At 39.7% G+C, this 17,047-nt stretch overlaps 1 protein-coding gene across 2 annotated transcripts; it reads left to right on the top strand.

The window, feature by feature from the left end:
• The first annotated feature begins 1,708 nt into the window (after positions 1 to 1,708).
• JIL-1 (JIL-1 kinase) lies at positions 1,709 to 17,030 on the top strand. 2 transcript variants are annotated; one of them, XM_086834679.1, is made up of 8 exons: positions 1,709 to 1,976; positions 2,975 to 3,959; positions 7,762 to 7,830; positions 7,910 to 8,043; positions 12,374 to 12,458; positions 12,528 to 13,339; positions 13,392 to 13,849; positions 13,909 to 17,030. In XM_086834679.1, exons 2-8 carry the CDS (start codon positions 3,161 to 3,163, stop codon positions 15,263 to 15,265), a joined length of 3,714 nt encoding a protein of 1,237 aa, XP_086690805.1. In that variant the 5' UTR covers positions 1,709 to 1,976; positions 2,975 to 3,160; the 3' UTR covers positions 15,266 to 17,030. The 2 variants fall into 2 exon arrangements, with proteins under 2 accessions (XP_086690805.1, XP_020807614.2); XM_020951955.2 differs by having other exon boundaries at positions 1,739 to 2,563.
• The last annotated feature ends 17 nt before the right edge of the window (positions 17,031 to 17,047 follow it).

Below are 17,047 nucleotides of genomic sequence, written 5' to 3'. Positions count from 1 at the left end.
GTCGGTATTGGAAAATTATGTGGGTTAAGCTTTCTTAAATACGAAAGGCCTAACATTTCCAAAAGGAAATAAATAATAAATATTAAAAGAAACTAAGTGATAATGCCTAAACTGAATGCAAACATCATGCAAGTTGGTAAATTATTGCTGCATTTCTGTAATTATGATTACCAAAGAAAAAAGTGAGATTTAATGTGACTCTAACTTAAAAAAAAATGATACAAACTTCACACAATTGTTAAACCCCCCTTTTCATCAATCTTATTTATTGAAAAATACAATTATTTTCAGTATTCCAATAGACTTTGTAACGTTCAAATATAAATTTTGTACGCCGATACCTAAAGCCATCACTATCGATAGCCGATACCATTACGTTAACGTTCTTAGCAAGGTTTTGCACATTTCATGGCAGTCTGGCAGCGACGTTTCAAGAACCATTAGCATTAGTTATCGATAGCCGATACCAATATGTTAACGTTTTTAGCAAAGTTTTGCACCTTTTCTGGCAGCTTGGCAGCGCCGGGTAAAAATCCATTCGCCGGCGGCTCAAGATACCAGATACATTGGAAAAGAAAAATCCGGCCTAGTGCTGGCGTATTTCAGTATTATTCAGTGCTGCGACTCGGCTATTTGGCTATTTTATAAAATAATATAATAAAATAAAATAATATCTTTTAACTGTTTTAAATTAAAAAATTAATCATTTCATATTTTAACTGATAAAGAAAATATATAACTTTGGGGGGAACAATCCATTTAATGAGTTGGCCACGTTTTCTGTCACGCTGCTCAGTTTACTGTGGTCTAATGCCATGGTAAACTGGGTTTTAAGCCAGCTTAACCTGGTCAAATCGAAACTTCAAATTAGAATGCAAATGAACACATTAAGATCTTATTCGGACATTATGTATTCATACTTTCTATTTTTCAATTAAAATTGGTCGATGTTCATATATAATAATGTTAGCAGGCTGAAAAATGCTAATCGAAATATCCAAATAGAATGCAATTGAATACATTTAATATTAATAATTATATCTTATTTGGACATTAAGTATTCATACTTTATATTCTTCAATGAAATGTGGTCGATGTTATATATAATAATTTCAACAAGCTGAAAAATGCTAAACGAAACTTCAAAATATAATGAAATTGAATATATTAAGATATTATTTGGACATTATGTATTCATACTTAAAATTTTTCAATTAAATGTGGTCGATGTTCATATATAATAACTAAAACAAGCTGAAATATTCTAAATGGTTTCGAAAAATTGGTATTATGGAAATATACCAATTACCGAGGAAGTGGCTGTAGAGAACATTTTAACATTGTAATTGACAAAAAAAAAATCATTTAACGAAAAGCTATTACTAATATATAATTTTTTGGTATGTTAATGTCTATTTATTATGCTATTTTTAACATTTTTCAGTTATTTTTGGCTATTTTAGTTGGTCCGTCCAGCTATAAACATTGCTCACCATCGATACTTTTACAAACTATTGGTAATATCGCTGTAGTGGTATTTGTCAAATTAAATAATTTCAACGATAAGTTATTACTAATGATCGCCCCAGATTTTTAAAAAGAAATATGTCTCGACAAATAATAATTCAACAGTAAAATACGTGTATTTAGTATATTGGTGGCGATGTTGCGATAGTCTTACATCCATCGATAGTGCTATCGATAGCCATAGTGCGTCTGTCAAATTACTCAATATGCATTTTTTAGGGTGAAATTCGAACCGTTTGGGATTTTTTAGAGTGAAAGGCCAAGTTTTCGTCTGGTAACACTGGTCAAATAAACATTCACGAAAAAACTAATCGGTGTAATTGTGGCTGGCCCCGTGTGGCCGAAAATAATCTAAAACGCGGGCAAAAAACAATATAACCAACTAATAGCCGCAGTGAGCGAGTGGAATCCCGTGGCAACTGCATTCTTAAGGTGGCCGTTGCTAATAAGTAAGTGTAAGCGAATGAGAGCGCAAAGCAGATGGCGGAGAGCGTCCCGCGCGTCAGTGTGTGTGTGCGTGAATGAGAAGTAGAAAGCGGCGGTAAAAACCTTCGCGTGTAAGGGAAAAAAACCATATTATTTTTATTCAAAAATATATAATTCCCGAAAAGGGAAGAAGATCTGCGGATATCAGAAGAGCAGGCGGAGCAACAGTCTCGCCGAGGAGCAGAATCTGCGGACGAAAACAAAAACGCTTTGCAGGCAACCGCCGATACTGAAAGTGCCAGCGTGTGAGTGCGTGCCAGCGCGTCGTGTGTGTGTAGTGGTGTGGGCAGTGAGAACGGCAAAGAGAAAACAGTGATAATCACAAAAAGGCAAATAGATTGCTGCAAATGGTTGAATAATATTAAATCCAACACCGCCAGTGCTGCAAAAATCGGTCTGTATTATCGTGAAGTGTGTGCAGTGTTGCACATCGCGGCCGCCCAACGCATAATTCAACACACCCTCCTGCCGCCCCTCTGTCCATTACCTCCCCGTGAAATTGACAGTGTCAAAATATATTTCTTCTTCTGGGCTTCTTTCCCTTTGCGAGGTGAGTGCCGTTTATGTCTTGTTTATGATTGCCTTCCTGGCCCAATTGCCATTCCGATAGCCAGTGTTTAGCAGTCACATCGCATTGCAAATGCGCTGAAACTGTACCATATTGCGGAGAGCGGAACGCGGGGCGGTACGGTGTGGACTGTCTACCAGGAGTTACTTTTAGAAAAAGTAAATAGAATGTGTTGAAGGGAAACAAATGTGTTGTTGAAATACCTATTAAAAAGATAATTTGTTTGTATGTATGTATATATATCGTATATGCAGCACTTGATATTTTTGTAGTAGTGCAATAGGTTTTAGACGAACATCCTCCTTGATCCTACCTTTACATACGTTGTCAATACGTTTTTATATGTGTTAAATTACTATGCTAATAAAAACCATATCTTCTTATCCATTACAGCTTAACAATGCGACACGATAATCAGTCACGGAACCCAATAAATTGTTTTTGTTATTAGATTTATGCATTTTTTGACCATTCTTTTACTACGTAGGCAAGTACGTAGCGTATAAAAAGCTGTATCCTTACCCTTAAAAGGTCGGATCGAAGAGCAGAAAAAAAACCGTACAGCAGCACAGCTAGAAAATGAGCAGCAGCACCAGTGGCAACAACAAGGCCCGTCGGAAGCAAAATCCCGAGCCACCTGTCCATGATGAGGACCCGATGGCCCTCAATCACCTGAATGGTATGGCCAACGGGAGTGGTGGTGCCAAACGTCGCAGGGCCAGCAAAACTATGGCAACGGCGGCTACAATGACGATGCCATCACTGACCAATGGAGTCAGCAAGAAGGCCAGACTGGAGCATACATTGGAGGAGAGTTCCAGTTCCCGTTCTGGAAACACTTCGGTCAAATCTCTGGTCTATAACAACAACAATAATAATAACAACAACAGCATCACTGCCACAAATGGCCAATACAACAGAACCAACAACAAGAACAGCAAGGAACCCACAATGTCGGAGAGGGATTACAATTACCGGGACACACACTCGCCGGCAACTCCTCCATCTCCACCATCGCCTCCATCCTCTGCATCATCTGAATCACCTCCGCCGCCGCCACCTCCAGATAACCATGTCGACGAGATCGTGTGCATTTCGGATGCTGAGACCGAAAATGAGGAAGAGCGCGACTACTATGATCAGGATACTGAGGAAGAGGAGCAGGCCGTGGACAGCGAGCTGGAGATCGATGAGGTTACCCCGAGGGCCGGATGCAACAATGCGAACGCGGCTGCAGCAGCTGCGGCAGCGGCAGCCACATCGTCGGAAGCCTCAATGCCGGCAAACAACAATACCACCAATTCCACATCGCCCATCGATCTGGATAACGTGGCGCACCAGGAGGAATTGGAGCAGCTCACCGATTTGCGATCCTATGGTGAGTCATACAATCCACAGGGAATCCCATTCTTATCGAGAAGGGGAAGTGATACTGCTATTAGTAAACACAACTTAGATAGCAGAGTCAGATAGAAACCGGCAACTAATGATGCTTTAACCTTGATAGCTCGTTGTAAATAGAGACTTTAGAAAACTGTTTAAAAATCAATACTTTTTGAAACCATTATTTGACTAGAATCTCGCTTAAGTCAGAGTTAAAATTTGATTATAAATTATCCATTAAAAACCCCATGTAAAATGGGGGTTGAATAATTGTAAAGCTACAAAGAAAGATGCCTTCAAAGTTGTTAATGTTTGAGAAGGAGTGTCTGGACTGGCAGTTGGTCAATGCCAGTTAGAGCGCCGTCTCCGGTGTCCTTTGGAAAGTGGAGCACATGCTTTTAACCTTGACACGATTACCCAGAAAACACTGCCCGGCTTTCCACGGTCTTTGAGTCGTCAGTTTCAAAACTTCTGTCCCCCTCATTGCGCCCGTCCTACCTCCAGCCCTTCCTTCTCCTCATCCCAGTACTCACCTCTCACCACACTATATTCGAAAATATATTTGTGTGTGTATAAATACATCTAGCAGACACAATACACACCACCCAAAAGGCTTGTTTGTGCACATTGGGATGTAATCTAAACTATTCGTAACGGTTTCAGTGTTGAATTCAGCACCTCTTTTATGACATTTACAAATATCTTCGATAATTAATATTTGCCAAGTAAAGTGAAGAGTACAGTGGTATGAAAACCTTGATTTGTCATGTATTTTTTAAGTATTTAAAGTTTCTTGATGATTTAAATATGCTTTAGAGTTGTTTTCTTTCAAAATTCAATTGTTAACTTGTAGGCTTTAAAAAATACTTATATTAGAAGTATAATATTTTGTATTTATAATAATATACCACACCACTGTGCTGTACTTTTCATAGTCGTGACCATGTCCGCCTGTACATCGGCGTATATATACATATATAGTACATTGCATGAGTGTTTGCTGTATTCACAAACATGCTTGTTTGCATAAACGGTCCGCGCAGTGGCAGCATTGAGTTGTTGTTTTTTGTAGGCAATTTATTTACTTGAACTTGACAATGCAACTCGCCAAACACACGGAGCATAAGATGGAGGAACGAGTTAGCCTTTTGGGATAATTACCTGCAAATTGATAGGTGAGCTGTGTGTGGTGTGTATGCGTGTTTAATTATCACAAGAACGCTGTCACGGCATAGGTGTTATCTCTGCTCTAGCTCTCTTCTCACAAAACAAATATACCGGGAAAAAGTAATTGATCTTTAAACTGTTCAGGTAATTTATACTTATAATGATTTTCCAAGTATTTTGGCACAAAACGTTGCTTCAAAGGTCGTATTGAATAAAATAGCTAATTTGAAATTGAAAAATGCACTTTAAAGGCATTCAGGAAATGACAGTTCTATCCTTTAGCTGGAATAACTATATATAAAGTACATACTTTTCAACCCCTTTTCTATTAGTGTTCAATGATCTATGACATGCTCCTTTTGTACAGTTCTCATGAAACAATTATTGTTTACAGAATTACACTGGGAGTCGGTAGATATGTCTCCAAATAGCAAGAAAAAATATATTGTTATCAGAAAATTCCACACTTGTTGCGGTTATTATTATTATTTTTATATGTACTGTAGGTTGGCGGCGTTCATTAAACTTTGCCTAGTCAGAGGAGAGAGAAAATACACACTTTTTGTGCGGTTTTCGGTTTAAGAACCTGTCAAGGCCAATTTTCTCCAAGTAAGATACCATAAAAAATGATTCTTGAGTTGATATTTAATTTTTAATTGGATATTTAGACTTCTGTTCGTCTTGAATAGATATTTTACTCTGTATTGCAAAAGTCCCCCTCTTGACATGTATGTAGTTCAGTTTTCACACCGTCTTGTAAAGTTTTCTTGTTGAATCGATAATATTTCGGTGAAAAAGTTGTTTTCCATAGGTCGCCACCCACGGAGAGGGTACTCGGTTCATTGGACCCCCCTGAGGAATTCGGCACGAGTCATCCCGTGCGTTGTGCTTGTGTTTCGCGTAAATTACACTTACTTAGTAAGTTGTATTTTCAAACAACCCAACAGGTTCGCCCAGCAACTGGATTTCATTAACCCCTCTTAAATGTTCCTCGATTTCACAACAACTCGAAATTTTGATGGTTCAATTGCACGAGGGTTGAATGCACGCAGCAGTAGGCAGATATAGAATGTAATGGCAAACTTATGTTAGAGTCTCGAATGTAACATTTACACTCTGGTTCATTGGTGTGCACTGAACTGCTGCGAATGTCCTTCGGGGTTCAAGGACAACTTCGCCAGCTGCTGCTGCTGCTGCTGTGGCTAGCGTTCATTTGTCAAAGCAGGCGCCAAAATTCGCATTTATTTGCGTCACACGCTCAGGTTTTTGGGGCGGGAGAAGGGTGGCCAAAAATGGGTCTGACTGACTAACAGATTGAGGATGACCATATAAACAAATTAGTCACTTGGGAACGTTCTACTTAATGACAACTCAAATTGAATTACACGCGTTTTATAAGCCTTCGCTTTCAATTGGAAATTGTAGAAATGATTTGTATTACCTTATAGTGGAATATATCTAAGTAATACATTTTATTACTTCATTAAATATTCAATATATTATTCATAATCAAAATACCTTAAAATAGCACAAAGTTAAATAGCCATTCAACCTTTTATTAGTCTTTCTAAATATAGCATTTAGAAATTATTGGCCCATGAAATATGTATATTATCTTTATTTTTGTAGCAAATTAAAGCTTATTTAAACACTGTTTTCGCCTTAAGTTCTTGGTCTTCGCAATTTGCAAAGTTTCACTGTAACTTCGTAATCCCACAAAAAGGTTGTCTGGGCCTTGTAATAACCATAAACTCGAAGTTCGTGGCGAGACGTTTGGGCCAATGAACTGTTACAGCCTATGTCGAAAGTTGGGAGAAAGCCAGGAGAAGCTCACTCCCTCTAGAGGGGACAATGGGTCCTTGGTTTAGGGATGATGACTGTGTAAACTGTGGTCAATAGGAATTGTAGTAAACACTTTTAAATGTATACACAAAGATGAGGAAAATGTGAACTTGATAACCTTTCTGGAATTATTCTTCTTTTGGGTTGAGTTAGTAGAAAATAAATTTAATAACAAATTTATTCCATTGGGTTAGTAATTAAAAATACATTTTTATTTGTCTAAATGTATTATTAGTCCTACGATTTTGTCGGCAACTGTATTCGCCGCCCACCTCCTGCGCCCACTCTTTTTTTTTTGTTAATTATTTTAAAGTGCATTTTCCATTTGGCTGTCTGCTTTTTCCCCTTTGCTTTCGTGTTGTTTCGCATGGTTACCGTTATGCGTACTAGCCTCTAAAAGCGGAATCAAGTGTCTGGCACGTGCTGCGCTAGCGATAAAAATAAAAAAGGCGATAATTCGAATCACATGTGTCAAAGTAAAACAATGCAAACAACTATTTTTATCATTCAATCAGATATACATACCTATGCATGTTCATATATGTGTATTTATTTTGGTATTTTCTTTCATTATCTTTCGCATTGGTAGAGAGGAGAAGGCGAGGAAAATATCTTTAATGGCAGTGCAAACTGATTAGTTATAGGTGCAATTTTGTAATAACGCTTTGGTATCGATATGAATCAACCTTATCCAAGTGTATACTATTATAATTTAACTGCAAGTAAAAGTTATTAACTAATTAAACACTAGATAATGCTAATATTTATACTTTTTTCTCTTTCCTCAGTTAAATTGTACAGCGATGAGGCCGTCAGTCTGAAAGACTTTAAAATTATACGTGTTCTGGGCACTGGAGGTAAGTTTGTTTTTATTCTGTTTTATCACTTTATTCATTAATATTGACTTTTGTGTTGTTTTTCCAATCATTTCCGTAGCGTACGGAAGGGTGTATCTTGTTCGTAAGCTGACGCGTCACGACGCTGGAAAACTCTATGCGATGAAAGTTCTAAACAAGATAACGGTTGTCCAGAAGCGCAAAACCGCAGAGCACACTAAAACAGAGCGTGTGGTAAGTTAATCCCTATATAAGGGTAAAAAATGTGTGAACAAAAAAGAAACGAACTCGCGAAAACGAAGTTTCTATATTTGTTGTTTCTTTGAGAAAATCAAAGTTTAAAAATATCATAACTTAGTCAAAAATGCACTAATTTCAATTCGGAAAGCTGTTCTGTGCTCATTTTTAGAGCGCTAACAAATCTGCATACTTCGTTTTAAAATTTAAAAAATTCGATTTTTTACCGAATTTGGGCAATTTTAATGATGTAACCCCTTATCGTTTTTTCAAATTTTGAGGCCAATTTTCAAAATTTATTTTTTGCCCGAACATGGCTGGATCGATTCAGCTCTTCATTCTGATCAAGAATATATATGATTAATAGGGTCGGAAATGATTCCTTCATTGAGTTATAAGCTTCTGATTTATACCAATACCCTGCAAAGTGGTATAAAAACAGGCAATTTTTTTAGTTAAACAGTGTTTTCCGAACATCATAATTAGGCCAAAAATGCATAAATTTCAATTCGGAAAGCTGTTCTGTGCTCACTTTTAGAGCGCTAACAAATCTGCATACTGCGTTTGTTGATGATGTTAAAGCATCTGACTAAAAGTAAAATGTACTTCAAAATGGTATAAAAACAAGCCATTTTTTTTAGTTAATCAGTGCTTCCAAACATCATAATTAAGCCAAAAATGCCTTAATTTCAATTCGGAAAGCTGTTCTGTGCTCATTTTTAGAGCGCTAACAAATCTGCATACTTCGTTTTAAAATTTAAAAAATTCGATTTTTTGCCGAATTTTGGCAATTTTAATGATGTAACCCCTTATCGTTTTTTCAAATTTTGAGACCAATTTTAAAAATTTATTTTTTGCCCGAACATGGCTAGATCGATTCAGCTCTTCATTCTGATCAAGAATATATATGATTAATAGGGTCGGAAATGATTCCTTCACTGAGTTATAAGCTTCTGATTTATACCAATACCCTGCAAAATGGTATAAAAAAAGGTAATTTTTTTAGTTAAACAGTGTTTTCCGAATATCATAATTAAGCCAAAAATGCATAAATTTCAATTCGGAAAGCTGTTCTGTGCTCACTTTTAGAGCGCTAACAAATCTGCATACTGCGTTTGTTGATGCTGTTAAAGCGTCTGACTAAAATTAAAATTTCCTGCAAAGTGGTATAAAAACAGGCAATTTTTTTTAGTTAATCAGTGCTTCCAAACATCATAATTAAGCCAAAAATGCCTTAATTTCAATTCGGAAAGCTGTTCTGTGCTCATTTTTAGAGCGCTAACAAATCTGCATACTTCGTTTTAAAATTTAAAAAATTCGATTTTTTGCCGAATTTTGGCAATTTTAATGATGTAACCCCTTATCGTTTTTTCAAATTTTGAGACCAATTTTAAAAATTTATTTTTTGCCCGAACATGGCTAGATCGATTCAGCTCTTCATTCTGATCAAGAATATATATGATTAATAGGGTCGGAAATGATTCCTTCACTGAGTAGTAAGCTTCTGATTTATACCAATACCCTGCAAAATGGTATAAAAACAGGCAATCTTTTAGTTAAACAGTGTTTTCCGAACATCATAATTAGGCCAAAAATGCATAAATTTCAATTCGGAAAGCTGTTCTGTGCTCACTTTTAGAGCGCTAACAAATCTGCATACTGCGTTTGTTGATGCTGTTAAAGCGTCTGACTAAAATTAAAATTTCCTGCAAAGTGGTATAAAAACAGGCAATTTTTTTTAGTTAATCAGTGCTTCCAAACATCATAATTAAGCCAAAAATGCCTTAATTTCAATTCGGAAAGCTGTTCTGTGCTCATTTTTAGAGCGCTAACAAATCTGCATACTTCGTTTTTAAATATAAAAAATTCGATTTTTTTCCGAATTTTGGCAATTTTAATGATGTAACCCCTTATCGTTTTTTCAAATTTTGAGACCAATTTTAAAAATTTATTTTTTGCCCGAACATGGCTAGATCGATTCAGCTCTTCATTCTGATCAAGAATATATATGATTAATAGGGTCGGAAATGATTCCTTCACTGAGTAATAAGCTTCTGATTTATACCAATACCCTGAAAAATGGTATAAAAACAGGCAATTTTTTTAGTTAAACATTGTTTTTCAAACATCATAATTAAGCCAAAAATTCATGAATTTCAATTCGGAAAGCTGTTCTCTGCTTGATTTTAAAGCGCTAAGAAATCTGCATACTGCGTTTGTTGATGCTGTTAAAGCATCTGACTAAAAGTAAAATGTACTTCAAAATGGTATAAAAACAAGCCATTTTTTTAGATAATCAGTGTTTTCAAACATCATAATTAAGCCAAAAATTCCTTAATTTCAATTCGGAAAGCTGTTATGTGCTCATTTTTAGAGCGCTAACAAATCTGCATACTTCGATTTAAAATTTACAAAATTAAATTTTTTGCCGAATTTTGGCAATTTTAATGATGTAACCCCTTATCGTTTTTTCAAAATTTGAGAAAATTTTTCAAAATTGATTTTTTGCTCGACCATGTCTAGATCAATTTGGTTGTTAATTCTGATCAAGAATATATATTATTTATAGGGTCGGAAATGACTTCTTCACAGTATTGCAAGCTTTTGAATAGATGTATAATACCTAATTCTAACAGCCACCGTAGAAGTGTGTGTTAGCCCTTTTAATCATTTTCGAAAAACCTTAACGACGGTGTAGCAAACGTGTTTAATCAACTTTTTTTTTTGGTAGCTTTCTTGCTGTTGGTTTGCCGTTACCTTTTACCGCTACCACCTGTCCCCGCAGCCGCCCTCGCAGCGTGCTGTTTTTGCAATCACCGCACAAGACTTCTTTTACTTTTTGGATCCCTCTCCACTTTATGACGACAATAAAGTGCAGCTTATTGAAATTAAACTCGCCGTGGAACGATTTGACAACCTTCACAGTCGCACGTACAGTTTCCAGTAGCGAATCCAAGAAGACGACGGCCGAAGAAGAAACCAGTAAACGGGACAGCATGGGAAAAGGAGGTGGCGGACGGGGGGAGAAATGTTCTTGTGACCCACATAGCGACTTGTTCTTGTTGCACCGGCAAAAAAAAGCTAACGGAGAGCAACTGTTGAAAGCCAGCCCAAAGAGAGTAGTAGGATACACACAGTGAGAGCGGGATCGATAGTGGAAGTTGTTGTTGCTGCTGCTGCCTAGTGCAACCGGTTTTTGTTGCGGCATTGAGAGAGTCACTAGTAAATCAATGAAAATAGAAAACGAAACGAAAAATGGGAGAAACAACAAAATGCGTTAAATAACTGCAAACAGGTGTAGGCGCCAGAGCGGGATAGCTGCAGCACGTTGGCTAGCAGATAAGCCCCGCGCCGCAGATAAATTGAACAAATTTTACAATTGGACCGGCAGCCTGCTTTTTTGTTGTTGTTTCTGCTTTCTGCGCTATTTTCGTGTGTCTTTTTGTTACACTCTCTTCCTGCTCTCGCTTCCACGCACACGCACGCACTTGTCTTTTTCAAGGTACAATAAGTGTGCCAGTAACCCAGTTTTTATTAAACATAGTGTGATTCAATTCGATTCGATATGACAAGTCTATAATTTGGCTTCCAAAATAGAAAGGAAGAAACTGTCGGGGTCACCCAAATAGACACATTGCTTAGAAAAATAATAATTTATTGGTCTTAATTCCCAACGTTGTTAATATTTAATTTAATTTTCCACCCGGCATAAAGAATATATTGCAACGTTTTTGTTTTTGAAAACAACAATGTTTTACATTTTAAACTATAAATAAAACAAACATAACTGTTGGTAAAACAAGAAGTAATGTGAAAGTTTGCAGCTCCAACCGAAAAGAGCCAAAGACGAATTAATTGAATTATTAATTCACTTTCCAAGTGTACATTTTACTTTCCCACTTGAATATTTATTAGCTTCCGCAGCCATTCTTTCATTTCATTAAATATTAATATTAAAAGGCAGCCAAGTAACAACAACTAATTCACAAATAAACACAAACGTTTCCACCGTACAGGACCACAAAACACAAAACGAAAAAAAAAAGAAACAAACACGAAGCTTTCTGATAAGGAAAAATTAGCGAAAGAAATGCCCAAAAGAGAGGCTGCAAATACCGATAAGCTGTGATTATAAAGTAGATAATACGACGAACAATAGATGCTCTCTTGGGATGTAAACAAGCCAAGTTAATAACATTTTGATAAGACGATAAGCATATAACATCAAGAAACATGATCTACATGGTTTTTTAGACTTTATTATTTAGACTTTAGAATAAATATCAATATTTATGATTTTTAAAAACCATTACCTGTATATTTGCAGGTCCTGGAAGCTGTCCAGCGAAGCCCTTTTCTTGTAAGTCTTCATTACGCCTTCCAGTCATCGACGAAGCTGTATTTGGTGCTAGGTATGTGGCATTGAAGCTAATACAAAATCGAAAAAATAATTACATCTTAAAATATTTACTTAATTTTAGACTTTGCCAAGGGCGGCGAGTTATTCACGCACATCTACCATGCCGAGCACTTTGAGGAGCAACGAGTGCGTGTGTACATAGCCGAGGTAGTGCTGGCCTTGGAGCAGCTGCATCAGCTGGGCATTATCTATCGTGATATCAAGCTGGAGAATATTCTACTCGATGGCGACGGACACATTGTAATCTCCGATTTTGGTCTTTCAAAGATCCTGACCGCTGAGAACGAGTACCGGGCGACCAGCTTCTGCGGCACACTAGAATACATGGCACCGGAAATTATCAAGTCGTCGCCACCTGGCCACAACAGTGCTGTGGATTGGTGGTCGGTGGGTGTGCTCACCTTTGAGCTTTTAACCGGTGCATCGCCATTTGCGTCATCGGATGTGCAGAGCCAGCAGTCAGAGATCTCGCGTCGCATCTTGAATGAGCCGCCGTCGATCCCCAGCTCGTTTAGCCCCGATGCCAAGGACTTTGTGGAGAAGATGCTGCAGAAGAGCCCGAGAAAGCGGCTGGGGGGCAATCATCGCGACGCAACCGAGATCAAGGAGCATCCCTTCTTCAAAGGCATTAACTGGCAGGAACTGCGCGTCAAGCGACGAAAGGCGCCTTACAAGCCCGTTATCAACTCCGAGGACGATGTACAGAACTTTAGCACCGAGTTCACCGACCAGCTGCCCGAGGATCCCGAGTGTGATGCTCCGCCTAGTCGGATTCGGCTGTTCCGTGGCTATACCTACGTCGCGCCAGAGCACTTGGAGCAGATGCGTCGGGACAACAACTGTAATATTGAGTACTGCAACCCTGGACTGCAGGTGAGTTTATCACAGACTAATTGCGGCTAAGACCTAACTCAATCTCTTACAGAACGTACCTTCGCGGCCGGATGACCTAGAGTTGGGCAGCAAGACGGCAAGCGGTGCTTATGGCACCTGCCATTTTGTCTCTGACATCTCCACCGAGATGGTGTTTATGGCCAAGGTCATACACTTGTCCAAGTATCGGGCCTCCGAAGTGGACGCACTGATCTCGTGCGCCTTGGACAGACAAGGTCACAGGAATATTGTTAGTTATCATGGTACTTTCCGGGACAAGTGTGAGGCATGGATTATAATGGAGTATCTGTGTGGTGAGGAGTTGTCGGCGCTAATCCAGCGAAACTTTCTGGACGAACAGGCCTGCCGGGAGATCTTCCAGCAGCTCGTAATGGCCGTACGGCACGTCCACGCCAAGCACTTTATACATGGTGACCTGAAGCCAGAGAACGTGATGTTTGAGAGTCGCGACGATCAGACTGTGAAACTTGTGGACTTCGGCAATGCCTGGTAAGGATGTGTAAATACATGCTGCGTGAATTTCCTGACTAATCTATGTTCTCCCGCAGCTATAATGGGAAGTTCCTGAGTTGGAAGGACAAGCCGCGCTATACTTTGGACTACGCACCGCCGGAACTCCTGGCAGATCCCAATATAGTGACATACTCGCCGGCTGTGGATATCTACGGATTGGGCGCCACACTCTATGCAATGCTGGTGGGTCATCCACCGTACAGACAGAGTTCCAGAGACGTGGAACACACCGCCAATGCTCATCACAGGCTCCGGAGGCGCATGCAACGAGAGCCGTTCAATCAGCGTTCAAGGGGCTGGCTGAACGCCAGTCCTGCGTTCCGGCACTTGGTGGGCTGGTGTCTGCAACAGAACCCCGCCGACCGGCCCAAACTGGACGATATCCTTGACAGTGAGTGGCTGCAGTATGGCACCAATGATCCCGATGTGGATATTATTGTACCAGCGGAGCAGCAGGAGGTGGTCGATCTCAGCGAGGACACCATGGAGCACCCTACTTCAGGTGTGCAGAGCCAACCCAAATCTAGCTCCACGCTCGATAAGTCGACGGAGGATGAGGGCATTACTCTGGTCAACGAACAGGCGGAGGAGGCTCTGCCCAACGGCGCAACTGCGGCGGCAATTCCTGCTCCGATATCAGACGATGAGGATCTGGTTCTGCACGAACGTTTTGATCCAGACTTTGATTGCCTGCCGGTCTTTTACGGCTTTGACGAGAACGCGCCGCCCCTTCGTTTGCCCGAGGAATACTATACCGAACTTCCGCTACCGCAGCCGCCGCCTCAGGAGGAGCGCTTGGAGATGCCTCCGCCACCTGCGCCAGCGGCTCCAGTTGCTGCGACCAATACGACCGAAGCAACAACCAGTCGACGACCCAGAACCCGTCAGCAGCGTCGTACCGAGAGCCAGCTACTGCAAAATCCGGTTGCAGATCCGCCAGAGGTGGATAGCAAGGAAAGCTTGTACCTCCTGATGCAGCAATTGCCGCCGCCCACAGAGACTGTGGTAGCCCGGATACCAAGAGTGCAACGCACAGTGCGCGCAATCCCCTCTACTGTGGGTCGGAAGAAATTGGATGAGGAGGATCACTTGGGCTTCAACAAGACACGGAATACGTGGCGTAAATCGCGGGCCAGCTATCGTCACTTCTGTCTCCTGATAAACGGTGTCCAGCAGGTGCTCAAGCATAAATTCAAAAAGGAACGTCGGGTCTACAGCTTGCCGTCGGTGAAAATTGAAAAAATCGACGAAGCGTACGAAAAACTGCAGATCTACCCCAGACCGAAGCCACCCAAGCCGAGGCAGCCCAGGGCACCCAAAGTGTACCGCCCACCGACGCGAGTGCAGCCGGAGAGAGCGCGGGCGCTGCGCCAGCTTTATGTGTTTGAATGACATCCTCAACGGCAGCAGCCGGCGCCGGAGGATAACGACGACGAGGTGATGCTTGTGGAAGTGAAGGAGGAGCAGCTAGACGAGGAGGAGAAGCAACTGCAGGCGGTGCTGCAGTGGGAGACGGCGGCGGCGGCTCGAAAGCTTAGGAGCTGACGGCAGACAATGACACAAACCAGGACCAGGACACCAACGAGCAGAACCCGGCTCTAACCAGCCGCACCAAAGATCCTGTCAATAATTATTCAACATTTTTTGTTACAACCATTCGAGATGTAAGGTAAGAGAAGAGCTCATCCTTTGCTTTGGATAGTAACTTTTCGACCTTTAACTTGAAGGGGAATCTTAAACCCTAGCCCTAGTGCTTCGTTGTGCTAGGCAATTAGTTAATTTTGCATAAACCATAATTTTAAAGTCAAACACAAACCAGCAACTCTTTTCCAAGAAGCGGAAGGAGGGGCCAGAACAATAAGGAAAGACCCGAGACCACACACAATCACTAATATCATTAATAAGAGAGAGAGCTGCAATTAGTTAAGTGCAAAGTTGTATGTTTAAGCGAGAAGGAGAGCAGTGAGAACGACTATATAATACCCTCTATAAACACACATATATACAAATTTGCTTTAAGTTGTGTCCTAACTTAAGTTACATATATATCTTACATATATATATATATTTTTTATTATTAACCAGCTCATTGCCAAATGCCTTCAGGATCGAGTGATCGACCTTGTCTGCTTTTGGCAATGTTGTTTTCAATTCCGAAGTATCCTAAATATGCTACACATGATTTTCAGTGGCAGGAAAATGGAAGCGAACGCCGCAGAAGCGCTTCCACATGAAAAACATGCGAACAGCAAGCTACGGCCTGAAGAGTCGTACCTATTGTTAATTGCAAATATTTTCATTGTTTTGTTGTCAAGTTCTTTTGTTTGTTTAATTTTTTATAGTTAGTTTTCCGCTAAAATGTGTATTTACTTGGTTAGAGCAAGGAATGGAAACCCGATGAAATTTAAATAAACTCAAAACACACAATATGTTAAACTCAGGCGCTTCTTCTTGTTTTAGTCTGTTTTTTGTTCCCCAAACTCCACATATCGAACTGTGTAAAAATTTGTCGTAGGATGCGGTTGAATTAAGGATATTAAAGGATGAAAAACTCTCATGGTGTAAATTTTAGTATAAAAACAAATAATAATGTTTATATTAAAGTTGCCTTTTAACAAGTTGCCTTAGAACGAACACACACCACACACACACACACACAAACACACAATGTATAATCCCCAGAAGATCCAGCAGAAAGTTAAACATAATCCTACATTTTATAAGCCAGATTCAAGGAGAATCTGTTTTGGGCATGAGTTTTTATATAATAAAAAAATAATAATAATGATTAAAATAATAGTGGAACACCAAACCAGCAAAGCAATTTGTCGTAGCTGTAAGATTCACAACACCACAAAAACTATATAGACCATAGACTCTACCTAATCTACCTGCACAGGCAAGGAGGCAGACGAAGCAACGACCACTAGTTAAATGTAAGAAGATGAAGCAATCAAATTTATAGTTCGGCCAAAGCGTTATGCGGACAGAGAGTTATGTTAGCCCCCCAAATAATCGATGGGAAGCACAGAATTGAACAGAGATAATGAATATGAAACAAGTTGCTAGCGATGTAAGTCACCAAAGTTTGTACATAACACGAAAACCCTATATCAAAATGCAGTTACAAAATAAAGCATTTCAAATGATAAACAAACGACGATCGGTGCTTAA

This window comes from Drosophila serrata, unplaced genomic scaffold (assembly GCF_035046125.1).
Source record: "Drosophila serrata isolate PLE 108 unplaced genomic scaffold, ASM3504612v1 contig_273, whole genome shotgun sequence".
NCBI classification, from domain to species: domain Eukaryota; kingdom Metazoa; phylum Arthropoda; class Insecta; order Diptera; family Drosophilidae; genus Drosophila; species Drosophila serrata.
This window is presented reverse-complemented; position numbering and strand designations above follow the sequence as displayed.

Bases quoted from the DNA above. Each gene is read 5' to 3' on its own strand.
- JIL-1 (XM_086834679.1), top strand. From the start codon at position 3,161: ATGAGCAGCAGCACCAGTGGCAACAACAAGGCCCGTCGGAAGCAAAAT. The intron at 7,831-7,909 runs GTAAGTTTGTTT...TCATTTCCGTAG, and splicing joins ACGTGTTCTGGGCACTGGAG to CGTACGGAAGGGTGTATCTT. The intron at 12,459-12,527 runs GTATGTGGCATT...ACTTAATTTTAG, and splicing joins GAAGCTGTATTTGGTGCTAG to ACTTTGCCAAGGGCGGCGAG.